At 42.9% G+C, this 16,724-nt stretch overlaps 1 protein-coding gene across 1 annotated transcript in view; it reads left to right on the top strand.

Moving 5' to 3' along the window:
* The window catches only part of LOC121923831, a 51,560-nt gene extending 35,688 nt beyond the window's left edge, over nucleotides 1-15,872 (top strand). Inside the window, exon 9 of the mRNA XM_042454674.1 lies at nucleotides 14,785-15,872. Within this exon, the coding sequence (XP_042310608.1) occupies nucleotides 14,785-15,290 (506 nt within the window). The 3' untranslated portion in view covers nucleotides 15,291-15,872. The remainder of the gene's footprint in view (nucleotides 1-14,784) is intronic.
* The last annotated feature ends 852 nt before the right edge of the window (nucleotides 15,873-16,724 follow it).

Below are 16,724 nucleotides of genomic sequence, written 5' to 3'. Positions count from 1 at the left end.
TTTTAATTCCTTTCACTACGTCAATTTAATACATATCACGTTTCCAAAGTCGACGATCTAAGGAAGTGGACTGCCGACTGTAAGCTGTCCTGCCTGCTATGAATGTGGTCCTACCAGAAATTTACCTTTGGCAGCGGAAATCCATCAGCAATGAACTGGATAAAAGGGACGAGAAAAACTCAGGACCACATGGCAAACGTACGTTCGGATTAACAAAACAGGCCATTATACTATTCCAACTATTGTTTCGTGTTTCAAGAAAGGACTAAATATAAATGAAGGAGATCGGCAGTAAGGAAATACCTCTTGCAACGGTAAGCTGTTTGTAAATAGCAACACTTTCCAGGTAATTTTACCGTATTTTTCCAGCGTATAAGACAACTGGGCGTATAAGACGACCCCCAATGTTTCCAGTAAAATATAGAGTTTGGGATATACTCACCGTATAAGACACCCCCTTCCATGCAAATCAAATAAAAATTGTAAAACATCAGATTTGATTTCAAATGGTATTTTTAATTCAATGCTTATGGCATGCAGGTCTTAGGCAGGAAAACTTGTATACAACCGCGTGGGTTGGTCAGCTTCCTGCCGCCAGCCCTCCGCCCAAGACATCAGAGGCGGTATTGCAACACGGCCTTTTTTCCATACCCCAGGGGCGTCTTGCACTGAGCTTGCTCTGCCCTTAGTTACAATAGGCGGCGACGGCGAGGCGCCATCCGCTCGGAAATTGTAGCACCGCCTATAAGATGACACCCGGCATTAGACGACCCCCGACTTGAGGAAGGTTTCCTGGGTTAAAAAGTAGTCTTATAAGCGAAAAACAGTACCATACATAACCAATTGTTTTCAGTGCAACTTATTTCCAGTTAGGTATAGTAAGCCTGCAACCTAGATAATGGAAATTTATCTCTATAGTTACTTTGGAGGTGTTGAGGTAGCATTGTTTTAGGATGGCACAGGAATCAAATGACCTGAGGGATGGACAGCATATGGAGAAAAGTGCCCATGTTGGTTGGGTAGGTTACATTTTTAAAAAACGTTTTTTTTCGATGCTCTGTGCATAATATGGTTCAGGAGTAGAGCAATCTACAGTTGCTTTCCCATTATATCCCAGATAGTATAGACTGATCACTAAATTCTACTGGCAATAACATAAGATTTAAAAATAAAGCAATCTGTGTCATCAAGCCTGTTATGTTCTTCCCCCTGGGCAAGGGTTGACTGATGGCCTTGTGGTCGCTTCCACTATATGATCTATGACAATAATGACTAACACAAATCTTTGACGACACATTTCGATGTACCTTTGAATTGCTGTCATGAATGCCATCCGTAAGGAGTTAATATCAGTCAAGTCCAAGATCTTAAACCTCAGCCCGGGAGGGAAAGCTCTGGGATCACAAAGTCTCCTTCAATTTGCTTTGGTGAAGAAAACAAAGTGAGCCATCAGCTTCCATAAAGTCCCCAGAATTTTCCAAATACAACAAAGTAAAAGGGAAGGGACACCGGAAGGCAGAAGGAGTTGGCTCTAAAGGAGGGGGAGTTTTTTTTTCCTTTTATGGTTAATTTCTATCCCACCTTTCTTTCGCCCATAAATGAGATTCAGCCTTCTTATAGACTGCTTATAGCCAAGAAGTAACGGAAAGCCAAAACAAGAAGAAGCCCACAGCGTGAATCAGTCAGTACTCACACGGTTTTGAACATGCAATGCAGACAAATGCCTTGTCTGGTGCCCTTTGTCTATTGATCACAAATCTTTGACTGCAATGGCATCACTCGAATCAAAGGTTACCAAAGGTTGGGGAAAAGGAGGAGATGGCGGTTGATGGCAAAGCTGGAACTTCCTCCTATCACACGCTTCTTGAACTAAGCATTCTCAGCAGTTGACATGCATAGCCCATTTGCCTCAAACAAGCGGAGTACTGATGAGGATGGAAGTCTGAGCCAACTAGAGCCATCTGGATCAACACACAACATGTGGCTGCAGGACTGGCCTTTAAGCACTGCGCCACCAGGGCTCCTCACTTTCCTGAAAATATTTCTGTCTAAAAATTTCTTCCTGAAGAAGTTCTGAAATAACCTATATCAGGAAACATGGCACACCAGCACGCCCTGCTTCCTCATAGTATTCCAAGTGTGTCCCAACGGATGGCTGAGTTGGCCAGCAGAGATGACAACCAATACAAGTTGCACTAAATGCAGTTACTGGCTTGTCCTAATAATTTTGCTTGGTCTTAGTGCAATCATTTGAATTTCCCAAGCTAAGAACATTTGTTGAATGCTGAGGTTTGTGCTAAAGGAGGTGATCTTATTTTCCACGACACAAGTGAGGGTGGACTTACTGGGTCGCTTCTCTTCTCAAGATTATGGATATAAATAAAGCAGACATAGGATGGATGGGTTTTCAAAACATAACCATACTGTAAATTTTTACTGAAAATGGTCTCTATCTTTTTGAGATGTGCTTGTTGTTTGTTAAAATTATCAGAATTGAAAAGATAAGTTTAGTTAGAGCATAGAATATGCTAAATATTCAAAATAATGATAGCAGGAGTGGACTATTTGATGTCAGAGAATCATTTGTATTATAGTTGTCTGAGAAATGGACAGAAAACAATCGCTATTAAAGTATTCAGAATTTACTGCATGGTCTTAGTCTGTTTTAAGGTTGCATGGAATGTTTGTACATAGTGTGCTAACAACAAATTGTTACACTGTTGTATTAATGTACTACAAAGCACCTGAAATTTTTTATTTTAATGAGATGTTTAATAAACTGTCAACAATAAACGGGGATTATTTACAAGAACTTTGTAAACATACACTTTCTGTTGTCCCTTATATATAAATACAGAGTAAAGAATTACATCCGAGAACGGACAGATAAAAACTTTCACTCTCGTGTGATGGAAAAGGATGGCCATTTTTCCAGCAGAGATTCCTGGTAGGTGAATGTAAGTGCTTCAATGTACGCATGGAGTTTAATGTTTATCGGTGGAATGTTTGGAACCTATATCCTCTTCTCAAGAGAGATTCTGGTCTCATCCCATGCCATATACAGGCCTTTCCCACCCTTTATGAGATTCAATGGTCTCCCAACGTGTGCAAAATGATGCTCACAGCCTATAGAAACAAAGAGAGAAAAAGAGAGTTCTGTCACCACATCACTTATGGGGTTAAGTTTGAGGTGCACGTCTTCGTGCAGACTAGACAAGCCTGAGGCACCGGTGACACCCCCAGAAGAGTAAGACACTTGGAACGGGCCCTTCCCCCCGAGGCACCACCCATGTGCTCCCGCAATGCCCTCCTCATAATGCTCCCTGCCCTGTGCACCAGCCCCACAACACTCATGGGGTCCGCCACAACATCAACGCCCCCCCCTGTTCACATTGCTGTCCCATCCTTTTCTTCTCAAGGAAAAGGAAGGGGTGCATGGGAGGAAGGAGTCATGTCAACCTGGAAGCCTCACTCCCAAAGCCCCCAGCGCCTCCACTCCCCGGTGAAGGGAAGCACTGCTTGTAGCTTGGGCTCTCGCAAGAAATGAAGCCAAGAGGCATGTTGATGGAGCGGATTCCTGGAGGAGGCATACTACGGTGGGTGGAGACCTCTTTTGGGACCATCTCAGTGTGAATCCAGTGAAAAACGGAAGTACTGGTGATAGTTCCCCGGATCTGGTGGTGGAGATCTGCCATCCTGTCCTGAACGGGGCCGCACTGCCTTGAAGGACTAGTCCGCAGCTTGGGAGTGCTCTGGACTCCCGTCGCTCCAGTTGTCATCCTAGGTGATGCGGTCGTCAGGAGGCGCTTGTTACAGCTTCGGCTGATATGCCATCTGCGTCCTTACTGGAACGGGGGACCTGAAACAGTAGTACATGCTCTGGTAACTCTCGTTGATTTCTGTAATGCGCTCTACATGGGTCAAGACCCTTGTACCAACCAGTAAGCTACAGTTGGTGCAGAATATGGCAGGCAGCGAGACTGGGTCGCTGGTTGTCCAGATCTACCATATAACTCCCAGCTTGAAAGATCTTCTTGGCTGCCTTATTCACTTCCGAGCTCAATACAAGGTTGTTGGTAAATGACCTATAAAGCCTTAAATGGGCTTGGGGCCCAGGGTACTTGAGGAACCGCCTCTCCCCCATATATCTGCCCCGCACACGTTCCAGTCAACAGGATGAAATTGTTGGAGGTCCCAGAGACAACGCGATGTGAGGACCTCCAGAGGGCATTTGCTGTCATGGCCCCAAAATTCTGGAATAGTCTCCCAACGAAGCTCCGCTCCACCACATATTAGGTCTTTTTAAAAGAACTTTTTAAAAAGCATATTTCTTTTCCCAAGAGCATTCCCACCATGAAAAATCAATTCTTTCCCTTACCCCGTGTCAGTGACGACCCTGGATTGTATAATATATTGAACTTCCCTTCCCCGTTTCGCTGGGGCCCTTTGCTGTTAGTGTTGGTTGTATTGTTTTGAATACGGGATTTTAACTGATTTTAATTGGAATGTTTTTAATATGCTGTTTTGGTCGCCGCTTTGATCAGGTTGGAAAAGCGGATACAAATAAACTATATTATTATTATTTTTAGTATTATTATTATTATTATCTACTTAGCAAGCTACAACCACCTTGACTGAGGAGTGGCAAAGTTGGGGGTGGAGTAACCATGGGTGGGTTAATGTGGGATAGACCCGCACCAGGAGACACCTCAGAATAAAGGTGACACCCCGGTTGGCCCTCCCCTGCTGCGGGTAGAGAGCCGATCTGACCCCGACCCCCCTTGACTGCTGCAGTGTGCAAGTCTCCTCATAGAAGGCGGACTGTACCGCAGTAAAGGAGAGTTTCCAAGCGTGGCCTTTTTGGCAATCCCCCAGCACCCCCCCTCATTCCCCACATTATAATCAGGGGGTGGACGCCACTGGGCAGATGTAACTTTCAACCTATCCAGTGGAAGTGTATGGAGGGTGCAAGAGCTCGTGAGAAACAACACAAACAATAACAAGAAGTGAGTTCAGAAAAGAGGGAGAGTTAGCAGAGACCCTCTTAAGAGAAGCAACTTAAGAATGAAGGTCTGGGGTTTCTGTGGATGTTATAAGGACGCTAAATAGTATCCTGAGGAACAACTATTCTTATATAATTGTTAGTAGGTGACACTTGGTATAATTAAAAGGTTATTGATTGGGAAATAAATAAAGACATATGAGACTGATACATCAATAACAGGTAAATTTGTTTTCATATAAGCATAAAATCCAGTCTGTGGCAGTAGATAAGTCAAAGCACAAGACCAGCTACACAAACCTCTTTGACACTGGTGTAAACTCTGAGGTTCCTAGACCTGGCCACAGAAGGGGTGTCGGATGAGGTGAACAAGAGAAAGTGCTGAGGAAAGGAGAAGAGCTAGACCTTTATTCAAAGTGAGAAGAGAACCCATCTAGAAGGAAAAGGAATCTGTCCCTGCTGTCACAACTAGTGATCCGCTGTAAACTCTATAACCTAGTTTTTATGCCATTAGCCTGAAAAAATCTCCAAGGAAAGCGCATAGTGCTTAAAAGGGGAAGGATCAGATGGCATCTCCAGTTTGTTGTGGATCAACCCAGTTTGCTTCACAATCACCTGTAAGGCTAGTGCTTGCTGGCCTTACATGGCCTTTGGCAATCCGCCAGCGCCTCCTCACTTCCCGGTTACCAGGGATGGGGCAAGATGTAACTTCCAACTTATCACAGTGGAAGTATATGGAAGTGGCAGAACTCTGAGAGAAAAAACACAACAAAAGATGATTCAGAAAAGAGGGAGAGTGAGCGAGAGTCGTGATAGAGAGAAGCTGAACTGAGGTCCCAAGCCAGAAACTAAGAAGGAAGGATCTGGGGTTCTGTGTCCGTGATGTGATAAGAGACTCTAGTATCCTGCTTGGCCATTACAGTTCAACAATACCTAAAGGTCCTATGATTTCCATTTCCATCCCTGCTTTGAAATAAGAGCGAGCTGTTAGTCGAAATCAAATCCTGAAGAGGTACAATGAGAGGAAACCATGCTTGATTAATTACAATTCATCATGTACAAACAACTGCTGTGCCCAAAAATTGCCATCTATAGGCTCCAAAATCTTTTAAATGGTGAAATACGATACTACTAATATAATAATATTTAATACTAATCATTTTTTGTGCTTCTATCCACTTTGCCCCAAAGACGGGTACGACGACAGCAGAGTAGAAACACATAAGTTAGTTACCCACTGTAAAAACACCTTAAACCATAACGATAGGAGAAATTTAAAATCATCCACATAAATAGCCTAATTTAATTTCATATTTGAAATCATTTGGTAGGCCTGCCCAAAGAAATATATTTTAATATCGTTGACTTTTTACATTCGTTACACTTTCTTATATTTACTGTTAGTTTTATTTTAGGAAAACCTTATTCATCTGTATCAATATTCTTCAGATTCCAATATGTGTTTTCTTTGTTTAATTACTTGTTTTTACATTTGTGCTTGTTGTGGTTCTTTATTCTGATTCTGTTTTGTACTTTTTTGTTTCCTGTTTAGTATGTTTATAAATGGCGCAACAAAAACAATGTTAAAATGCGGAAGGGCTTCCATAAACAATACTTAGCAGTTTGTATTAATTACGTAAAATGAATGCACCTGTACATTTATTGATTGATTGAATTATATCCTGCTCACTTGCATGGAACAGAACTAATATTTTAATACTCAGACTGGAACCCCCGTTACTCTTTCATAGCTTAATAAAACTTTTATAGCTGAGGTTTTTTGGTTTGTCTTGGAGAGTTGCCAGGTGGGTTTCTGCTCTCTTAGCCTGCAGGAGTTCACTTGGGGGCTGCTGATACTTCTCTTCCATCTCCCTTAATGAGACTTTCAAGACAGGAGATCCCCTGGACAGTTTGGCCAGTAACACCCTCCCATTTCCTTGCAATCTCCTCCTCCCACCTCCTTGATCGGAGCCAGAAGTGGATATTCTGGTCGTTCCAGAAACTGGCGAAATGTCTGAAGTGGGCGACCGTCCATTTCCCCCTTCCCTGCTCGTGTTTGTTTTCCTTCTGCAATGAGTGGACAAAATGAGAAGGAGGCTAATGTTTTTTGTGAAAACAGTTGTAATCTTCACACTAGAAAACCAAAATGCAGACCTACAAGGCTCCTCACCTGTTATAACACTTTGAAAAGATATATTCAATCTCTTTCAATTCACATAGCCTATTCTTTGCCTCAGAATGCATTGAGGGTCTTGAGTCTTCTTGATTTTGTATTACGTGATACATGTTTTTGAATAATTGTTTCATTCCTTCCCCTTGGGCAAGTGCAATCTCAATCTTGGGGGAAGGAAATGGTAAACCCCTCTAACAATCGTGCCAGAATTACTCACATAAAGGTTTGCCTTTTGGGTTGGTGTAGTTGAAAATGACTTGAAAGCACAAAACTAACAACAATAAGAATAGTTACACTTACAATAATCTGGCTCTCTCTTTTCTGTTGCTCCTTTATTTGCCAAATGTCAATGTATCGCCTTCTTCAGATCCGCCAAGTGAAGACAAAGCAAATGCCTAAAGAGAGAAAAGAAAGGTCAAAGCTTTGGTTTATTAATTATTATGGGCTTGCCAACATCTGAACCTGAGCCACATGAGGCTTAAATAGGTTAAGGACCAGCACTTGAATGGTGCCAAGAAACAAATTGGCCAGCCAGGAGAGCAGTTTTCAACAGGGGCATGTGTGATTTCTATAACCTGCCCTCCGTTGTAACAGCCTGCTGCCACTCTTTAGACCAGCTGAAATTTTCTGAACACTGGTTCAATGGCGCCCCAATTAGAATGTGTTGCAGTAATTCAGGGGGATTAGCACCATGGCCAGGTCCAAGCGTTTTCAAGGAATGGGAAAGCATTGGCAAAGGTTTAATATGCAAATGCAACTCCGTGGTCCACTGGAAAAGACCTGAGCCGCCAGGTTCCAGAGCTGATTTCCAGGAGATTCCATCCCATAACTGCGAACCTGGTCTTCGGGGGAGTGTAACACAGTCTAACACAGGCTGGATCCCATCCCCTGATCTGCCTCCAACTAACCAGGAGGACCTCTGTCTTGTCTTGACTAAGGGCGAATACCAGGCCAGCACTTGATGCTACCTGTTACCAGACTGAGGGCGTATAGTGCTGAGAATTTACAATGCTCAGAAACCCTAGTCCACCAATCGTGCCATCTTGCAAAACGCACCCATTCAGATGGTGCACGCCATGATACGTCTGTCCATGGTGCGCATCCAAAATGTACTACGGCGCAAAAGGGGCGTCCTAAGGCCGCACGTAGGGCGCAAATAGACTGTGTTGCGCGGCTTCACTTTGGAGGGGTTGCGTGCGTGGTTGCGGCTAGCTTCGTCGCCAACCCAGCTCCCAGGCAGAGCACACAGCTGCCCTGAATGGGCTGTGTTGTACAGCCCCTAATTTGCAACTTTTTGCCCGCAGCCAGTCCATGACTGATTAAGATTCTGGTTTAGGATGAGGACAAGTTTTTAGAAAAGGAATGCGGGAGGTGAGCAATATCCTGTGCCCTGCTCAGCAGGGCCCCGTCTGGGTCTTACACGGGTTTAAAATTAAAAGTAAATATTTACAGTTGCTTGCTGTAGGACTTTTTAATATGCAATTGGGATTGGATCAAGGGTCCACACAATTGGCGTTATCGAGTTCAACGATTCAATAAAGTCTTTCACGTTGGAGCAGACAGTAAAACGTTTTCCCAGACATGGTATTAAAGGTCTTCATTTGACTAAAAAGAGGTGGGAACTTGTGTGCCCACATGGTTTCTAGAGAATCTGCTCGTTTATTTTAAGAAAAGTCCAAGTGTGAGGTAACTTTCCTCCCCATCCCCCACCGCACATCCGAGTTCAGAGGCCTTCCTCCGGCTTCCCAACGGTTTCTATTTACATAACAGAAAAATACGCGTTAAACTTGAGTCCAGTTTTCCTTCTAAAAGTGCTTAGCAACTTTCGACAATTTTTTTTGAAGAATTGAGGTGCGCCCGTTGCCTATTAAGATTCAAAATTATTTCTACCATGTACTTTTGGTACTTCCTCCTGAGGAATCACTTAAATGATCTCGGTGCTCCTTGGATCGGTCACACACCCAATCATAGGGATTTCGCATCCTCACAAAACATTTTCAGGGCTCCTGGTGTATTCGTCTATCACAGACTTTCCCTTTTCTTTCGTCCTCTTTTGGCCATGAAGACTAAATCGCTTGATTAATTTCTACAAAGCGAAAGCCCTTGCGATTTGGGCCTCATTTTTATTTCTGGATCTTTTTCTCTGCACTGAGGGCAAGAGGCGTCGTGGTCTGACTTCTCCCACCATGGAGCACATGAGGATTTCGGAAATTGTGCCCGCACTCTGTCATCACTGGATCCCTGAAAGATCCATGCAGAGGGACAAAGAGCTTCCTCGCATAGAGCCTGGGATTGGAGTCCGAGTGTTAGCCCATCTTATCGCCAAAGAGAGAGTTAGTGCTCTTTTGGCTCCATTGACTGGTCCTTTTTCTGGGGAAAAACAAACATGTGGGGAAAATAGATGAGCTTGAGGGAAGATCTCTAGATAAGAATACAGTGACCCCCGGAGCCATATGGGCTTTCGTATCCGAATTTAGCCAACCACACATGCAAAATAAAGCTTAGAAAAAATACAGGGACATGGTGAATCAGTGGCCGCTCCCACTCGTTGTTGTCAAAAGCAATGTTCAAGAGTCCAACGTTGCCAATCCCATGTGGTTTTAGTTTTGAATCTGCAATTGGCTAAATCAATGGATCTGGAGATTTTTTGGGGCCCAGCCACCATGGTCCAAAAAACACTGCCATAAATAATCCAGTTTGAGACCTCTTTAACTGCCCTGGCTCATGCTAGGAATCCTGTGAAGTGTATTTTGGTGGACACCAGAGCTGTCCCTGACAACGCTAAATGTCTCACAAGCTAGCGTTCCGGATTCCCCAGGCATTAAGCCAGGGCATTAAAGCAAGGCTCAAACGGGATTAATTTATGCAGTGGTGGTTTTGGACCCATGTCCTTGCAGACGTTACTCAAGGTGGAACCGGGTGACTAGTGGGCTCCTTGGAAACCCAAAAAGTGCATTGTTGCCTCCACGTTGCCCTCCCATAAATAAGATTTGAGCATTTTGGGTTTTTGGTATCTGCTGGGGTCCTATAACCAATCCCCCTTCAGATAACAGATCCTGCTGTATTTTAAAAAATATGTTTTTAAAGCTATTTAGAGCAGCTGTTCTAAGTGAAGTTATGCTTTCAGCAACACCTTTCCAGGATCGTTTCAAGTCAAATGAAGTTCAAAACAGCTGGTTTTCAAAGGAAGTCCCCTCGTATCCAAGCAAACTATAGTGCCAAATTTCAGGCCTCCAGTCAAAAAAAGCACAAGGTGCTAAACATGTTAACACCCGCATAATTATGTAATAAAAATTACACAAAAGGAAAGACTTTATGTAGTTAGGTGTAGTAGTACGCATATACCAACTATAAATCACAACCTCATGTATAAGTCTAGGGCAGTTGGGGGGCCAAAAGTATGGATTTTGACATGAATCCATGGAAAGTCCAAGGGTAAACTTAGGGGAATGTAACAGAAGGAATCTAAAGCAGTGGTTTCGCAACTTCCGAATGCCACGACCCTTTAATACAGTTCCCATGTTGTGGTGACCCCCACCATAAAACTACAAAGCATCGTTCCTAAGGACCATTGGAAATATTGTTTTCTGATGGTCTTAGGTGACCCCTGTGAAAGGTTGTTTGACACCCCAAAGGGGTCAATGACCCAGGGTTGAAAACTGCTGAGCTAAAGGATGAAGCAAAGGGAAACAATGCCAAAGAGCTTGCAAATTCCAGCAGGCATACTGTTTGTTGCTCAGACTAAAGGATGTATGGATGAGAGAATAGAGGGGTCAGTGCTTCCATGATAGATTACACTCTTGTAGTTCACCAGGGAATGGTTCCTTTTTAAATATGAGTTAACGACGTAAGCCAACCCTGCCTATCCATGGATTTTTTATCCACAGTTTGAAAATATGTTATAAATATACAAATTCCCATAGATACACTTTTCATGTTTGCCCTGTTATATAAGGACATACAAAACCATTTTACGACTGGGCCATAATATTTAAGGGGACCGTTGACACCCATGGATTTTGGTATCCATGGAGATCCTGGAACACCCAGAAGAGTCCAAGGCCACTGTTTATTAAAATGGACCTGTAGAGAAGATCGACCAAAGGGTTTTTGGGGTCACTTTTGAAATCTAACATTTGTAGAATATACATGAGTAGTACAGTGGGTTTGGTGCAGGTGTATGTATGTATGTGGAGTATAGCATACATATAGATAATCACACACACTGTATATACAAGTTCCACACCCTCCTCATTCTCTGGTGTTACACAGGAACCTTGTGAATTGGGAAAACTACAAATAACAAAAACTCTATAACACTCATCCTCCATATTTGTGGCGTTGATATTTGCGGATGTGATTATTCACTGATTTGATTTAAATTAATTATATGTTCTCGCTAAGTCCTCCAGTGCAACTCTAATGGTCAAATTTAACTAAAAGATGCACTGAAAGCCTAGAGAGTCCGAGAAGAGAATATTATACGAGGCCATTGTAGATCCTCCAGTGCAGTGCGATGGTCAGTGTCTGTCGGACATTAACACAGAGGTTGGCACCGGAGGACCTAGAGTTCCGAAAGAAGTTGTCATCCTCGGGCGATTTTTGCTATTTGTTCTATATTTCTGGAGGTCTTGTGCCCCGAACATACCTAGTGAACATGTAAAGGGAACAGTGCATTTTAACCTGAGGAACACCTCTCTAGGAATCCCTAGGTCCTCCATCAACTCTGTGGCCAACATCCTGCCAGACACGGAACCAAGAAATTTGAAGCTTCATGGGTGGCAATCCATAGTTTTTCGGGGTACTGGCCATGTTCTAGAAGAGTTTATTCCGGACGTTTCACCGGCAGCTGTGGATGGCAAGCGCTTCTCTGACATAGCACATAGGCCCCAAAACCCATAAAAAAAAACCAGTGACCACAATTGTGGCTGAAGGAGCTAACAATGCCTAGCAAGTGCGCTCGCTAAACATCCAGGTCTTTTGGTGCGACTTTTGTTAAAGTCAAATCCATAGAGTTGCGCTGGAGACCTTGATATTCCTAGAGAGAACATATCCATAAAATCCGTGATACCAGATCCGCAGAAGTCAAAGCCGCAAAGGTGGAGGAGGAGTGGACAGTGGTTTGACGGTGGGACTGTGACGCTGGAGGCCAGGGTCCTGAATCCACTGGGTGACCTTGGGCAAGAGGTCCAACACTCTCTAGCCTCAAGGAGAATTCTGGTCCTTCCTGACATATGTGACAGCAAAAGGAGAGGGAGAGAGAGAAACCTAGCAACGAACCCACTGGATTCTAACAAACAGGGAACCACTTTGAATTTATTGATAAGCCAAGCTCCTGTTTCCAGCATTTCCTCCAGCACGCGCGGGTTCGTTGGTGGTTCTGCTGTTCTGCTCTTCCCCATGGCTCCTTTCCCCCTCCTGCCCTGCTGCCCATTGGCTGTTCAGGTCCACGCTTCCGATTGGCTTGTCCTTCCCACCCCCCCCGGCGTCCCACCGCTTTTGGATCTCCGCTTCTCCTGGTTATGATGGGAACGGGGAGAGTCACAGCTGCTGAGCCTCGTGTTTGTTGTTGTTGTGTTTATTATTATTATGTGCCTTCAATGCATTTCTGACTTATGAGGGCCGGGGCCCCTGAATGAACCTAGCAAGGGCAGGATGTGACCACCAGAGGGGGTTTTCCCATTGCCTCCCCTGAGGCTGAGAGAGTGTGACGTATAGTGCCCAAGGTCAGACCCAGTGGGTTTTCCATGCTGAGCCATGACGTTTTCACAGCTAACGCTCTTATTCTATACCATTGCTCCGCTCGTGATTCTGTCTAATATATATATATAGGTGTTGGTGTGTAAATCTATATCTATCTATCATATAGTTATATGTTGTGGATATATAGATAGATAGATAGAGAGATAGAGAGGTGTGGGTATGTTTATATATATACTGTATAGATATATACAAGTATATATAATAAATAAACATTGTGTATATAAGAAGGGTGGTGTGTATACACACACACAACCACACGGTATATATATGAGAATGGGTGTGTGTTTGTTTTGTTGTCGCGGTGTGTACTCAAGTTGCTTCCACGTAAAGTGACACTAACATACACATGGGGGTTTCGTGCAGATTTTGTTCAAGAGAGGTTTCCCAGAGCCTCCCCCTAGGCTGAGAGAGTGTGACTTCTTGCCCACAGTCACCCAGTGGGTTCCACATCTGAGCTCAGAATCGAACCCGTATCTCCAGATCCACAGTTCACAACTCTTTAAGTCTTACCATGCTCGCTCTCTCTGTCTTGTATATAGATATTATATATGGTGTGTGTGTGGTGTGTGTATACACCTATATCGAACTATATTGTTTGTTGCTGTGTTCCTTCAGTGCATGGGATTTTCCTACATGCAATGAGCACACATAAATGAGGAGCCATAGTGAGCTCACATGTTTGAATGTAATATATCTGTATCTTTCTATTAGGAATGTAAATATGACTATGCATACTAAGGGATCCATACAAGTGGAGATCCTGAAGCATAGTTCACAGCTGCATGGCTTCCCATGCAGGTTTACCTATACAGAATCATGTTGCAGGTGTCAATTTGGATTAGTATGAAGTGGAAGGGAGGGAAGACAGATTGCCAGCCTGTGCATATGTTGTATGTGATGAGCCTAAGCCCAAATTCAAAGCAAGGCAAGAATTTAGATTTCTTTCAATTGCACTTAAGATATCTCCTGCCTGGACTTCAATCTATCCCACCATTTCCAATAACATTTATTTATTCAAATATTTGCATCCTACCTGATATTGAGGTTGACAAAATAAAAGCAGTTTCAAGAATTCGGTGTAAACTGAGTAAGGCAAAAAGGGGGGAAGGAGTCCATAAACAAGAGACCAGAACCAAGCTATGATCACTGGGCACTAAACACATGTGAACTGCCAAGTTTTAAATGTTCACTGAAATGAGACCTGGCAGCCCAGCAGAGGCATTTTTATACACATACTGCAGAAATTATTAAGTTTGAGACTGTTTTAACTGCTCTGTCTCAGTGCTAGGAAATTCTGGGAACTGTAGTTTATTGTGGCACCAGAGCTCTCTGTCAGAGAAGCGTATATGTCTCACAAAACTACAATTCCCAGAACTTCCTAGCATTGACCCAGGGCAGTTAAAGCGGTGCCAAACTGGCTTATTACTGCAGTGTGTTTGGGGGTTTGGCCCACAATATACACTAAATATTTCTGTATTACACAACATAATTTGCAGTTGAGTACGGCATGTAATTTTAAAAGTTACCTCCCATTTTTATTTTTCTTAATAAAAAGTTGTTTATTATCATATTAATATGAAGGAAGTGAGAGTTTTTAATCAAAACAACAGATTAGAAACTTTCCCATTTATCTTTCCAGACTGGAACACTTTCTTTCCAGCCTTCTAAGATTGCAAACAATATTTTTATCAGAGAATCAAGGAGAAAGAGATGTCTCAGAGAGCCATAGTGTGTGCAAGTCCATTGATCTGGGCGGGGGATTCTTGTGGCGTACTTAGATTTAGCACTGTAATTATTCAGCCAGGCGAATAATGCAGCTCCTTACCTTTTCCCTTCACCCCAACAGTAATGGTAACTCTGGATTCAGACACAGCTCATCCCAAACTCAGACTGTCTGAGCATCATAAAAGTGTAACATGGAGTGAGAAAAGTAAAATAGTCCCTACCAATACGAAGAGATTCACCACAAATCCTTTTGTGCTGGGAAAGGAACAATTCACCACTGGGAGACATTTCTGGGAAGTCCTTGTGGGAAACGAAGACCAGTGGATCGTTGGGGTCGCCAGGAAGTCTGTGAAGAGAAATGGTGACATTATCTATGGAACTGAGGAAGGGATCTGGGCTGTAGGGAAATGGAAAGGTCAGTACAGGGCGGTCAACCATCCTCATTACTTGCCTGTGTCTCCAAATGGGAAGCTCGAGAAGATTCGAGTTTCTCTGAACTGTGCTGGTGGGCGAGTGGCCTTTTATGATGCCAGTACAGGAGACCATCTTTACACATTCTCTGGAGCCTCATTCTCAGGAGACACTCTCTTGCCCTTCTTTCAAGTGTATGGCCAAGGCTGTATCTGAGTTTCTCCTTAGGGCTGCTCAGCCAGCTGACCTTCAAAGGCTTTCCTCCCCAGATCAGGGTGACTGAATCAATGATCTGTTGGTCAAGAGCCCTTTTCCAACTTCTACCAGAAAGTGTTTTGGTTCCAATCCCTAAAATCCTCCTCCACCCATTCAGAGGATGAGTTCTAATTTTCTCCCCCTCTTCTCAAGATTTCTCTCAGGAAGTTTGTTCTTAGAGGATTAAACAGGCAGTGTGCCAAGAAGTTTGCGAGATTATAAAGTTACGTACAGGCTTTATGTTTAGTAAGGAATAGAATTTCATGGAGGAAGCTAGAAATGTTTTGTTGTTTCGTTATAGTTTGAAATCCTAACTATCGTTAATTTCACAAATGTGCCAAGTATATTCTCCAAAAAGTCACAGGTTCAATCAGTGAAGTCAATTTTCTGGAGAGGTTTGAACGAGAAAATGTTCTGGAAATGTTTCCCTCGCTTTTTAATATCGATAAAATGTTACATTCAAACACATTCAAAGCTTTATGAGGAAATTCTTTTGTTGAAATATCTGTAATATTATTAAAAGAACAGATGTTATATCCTTTTTATTCTCTGCTGGAAATTATTCAGTTGGGTAGTTTTCACTTACAAACTTGATATATCTCATTGTACTGCATTAAAATGAAGCTACAAATCCTTTATTGGACAAAAACAGATTATTATATCTGAAAGAACACTATTTTTAGGAGACACAGCTAAAGTGAGCTGCACCTGGATCATCCTATTTACATCTGAGCTTTATTTTTTTTATTACATTTTATGTATACAGTGCCGTATATTTGTACAGCGCTGTACAATATTAGTAGCTAAAATACAGATAAAAGCATGCCTATGGCATACAGTCAAAAAAGTAGAAGAAAGTTAACAAAATATTAACATCATTAACATCTAAGATAAAAACAAAATCATAAAAGAACACCAGTTCAATTTTGTTTAACACCTATCACAGGATTTTCTTGACAATATTTGCTGAGAGGAGAGTTGGGCTGTGTCGCTTTGAAAATACTGTAGTTGTTCCTTTTCAAGGTGTGTATGGCCCCACACAGACAGCCCAAAATAAAGCTGCTTTGGGTCACTTTGGAGGCATCTGTTTAAGAGTCTGTAAGCCATGTCAAAGACACGCTCCAGTCCAGACCGTGGGTTTGGCTCAGCTTCCAGACTCTTAAGACGCATGAATAACTTAAACAGCATACAGTACTTCCAAAGTGACCCAAAACAACTTTATTTTGGGCTGTCTGTATGGGGCCTTTGTATACCATTCATCTTGCTTTAGATGTCCTTAGAAGATGGAGGTTGGTCACATTCAGGGTGATCAGATCTCAGCGTCAAAGGAGGTCAAGGCCCTGTGAAATGTAGGAGACACAAGAAAAATTGAAGGTATTACTCAAGAAAAGGTAA

Source organism: Sceloporus undulatus, chromosome 2, assembly GCF_019175285.1.
Source record: "Sceloporus undulatus isolate JIND9_A2432 ecotype Alabama chromosome 2, SceUnd_v1.1, whole genome shotgun sequence".
Taxonomy (NCBI): Eukaryota; Metazoa; Chordata; class Lepidosauria; order Squamata; family Phrynosomatidae; genus Sceloporus; species Sceloporus undulatus.
The sequence above is the reverse complement of the archived record's forward strand: the minus strand, read 5'-3'. Positions and strand labels throughout refer to the sequence as shown.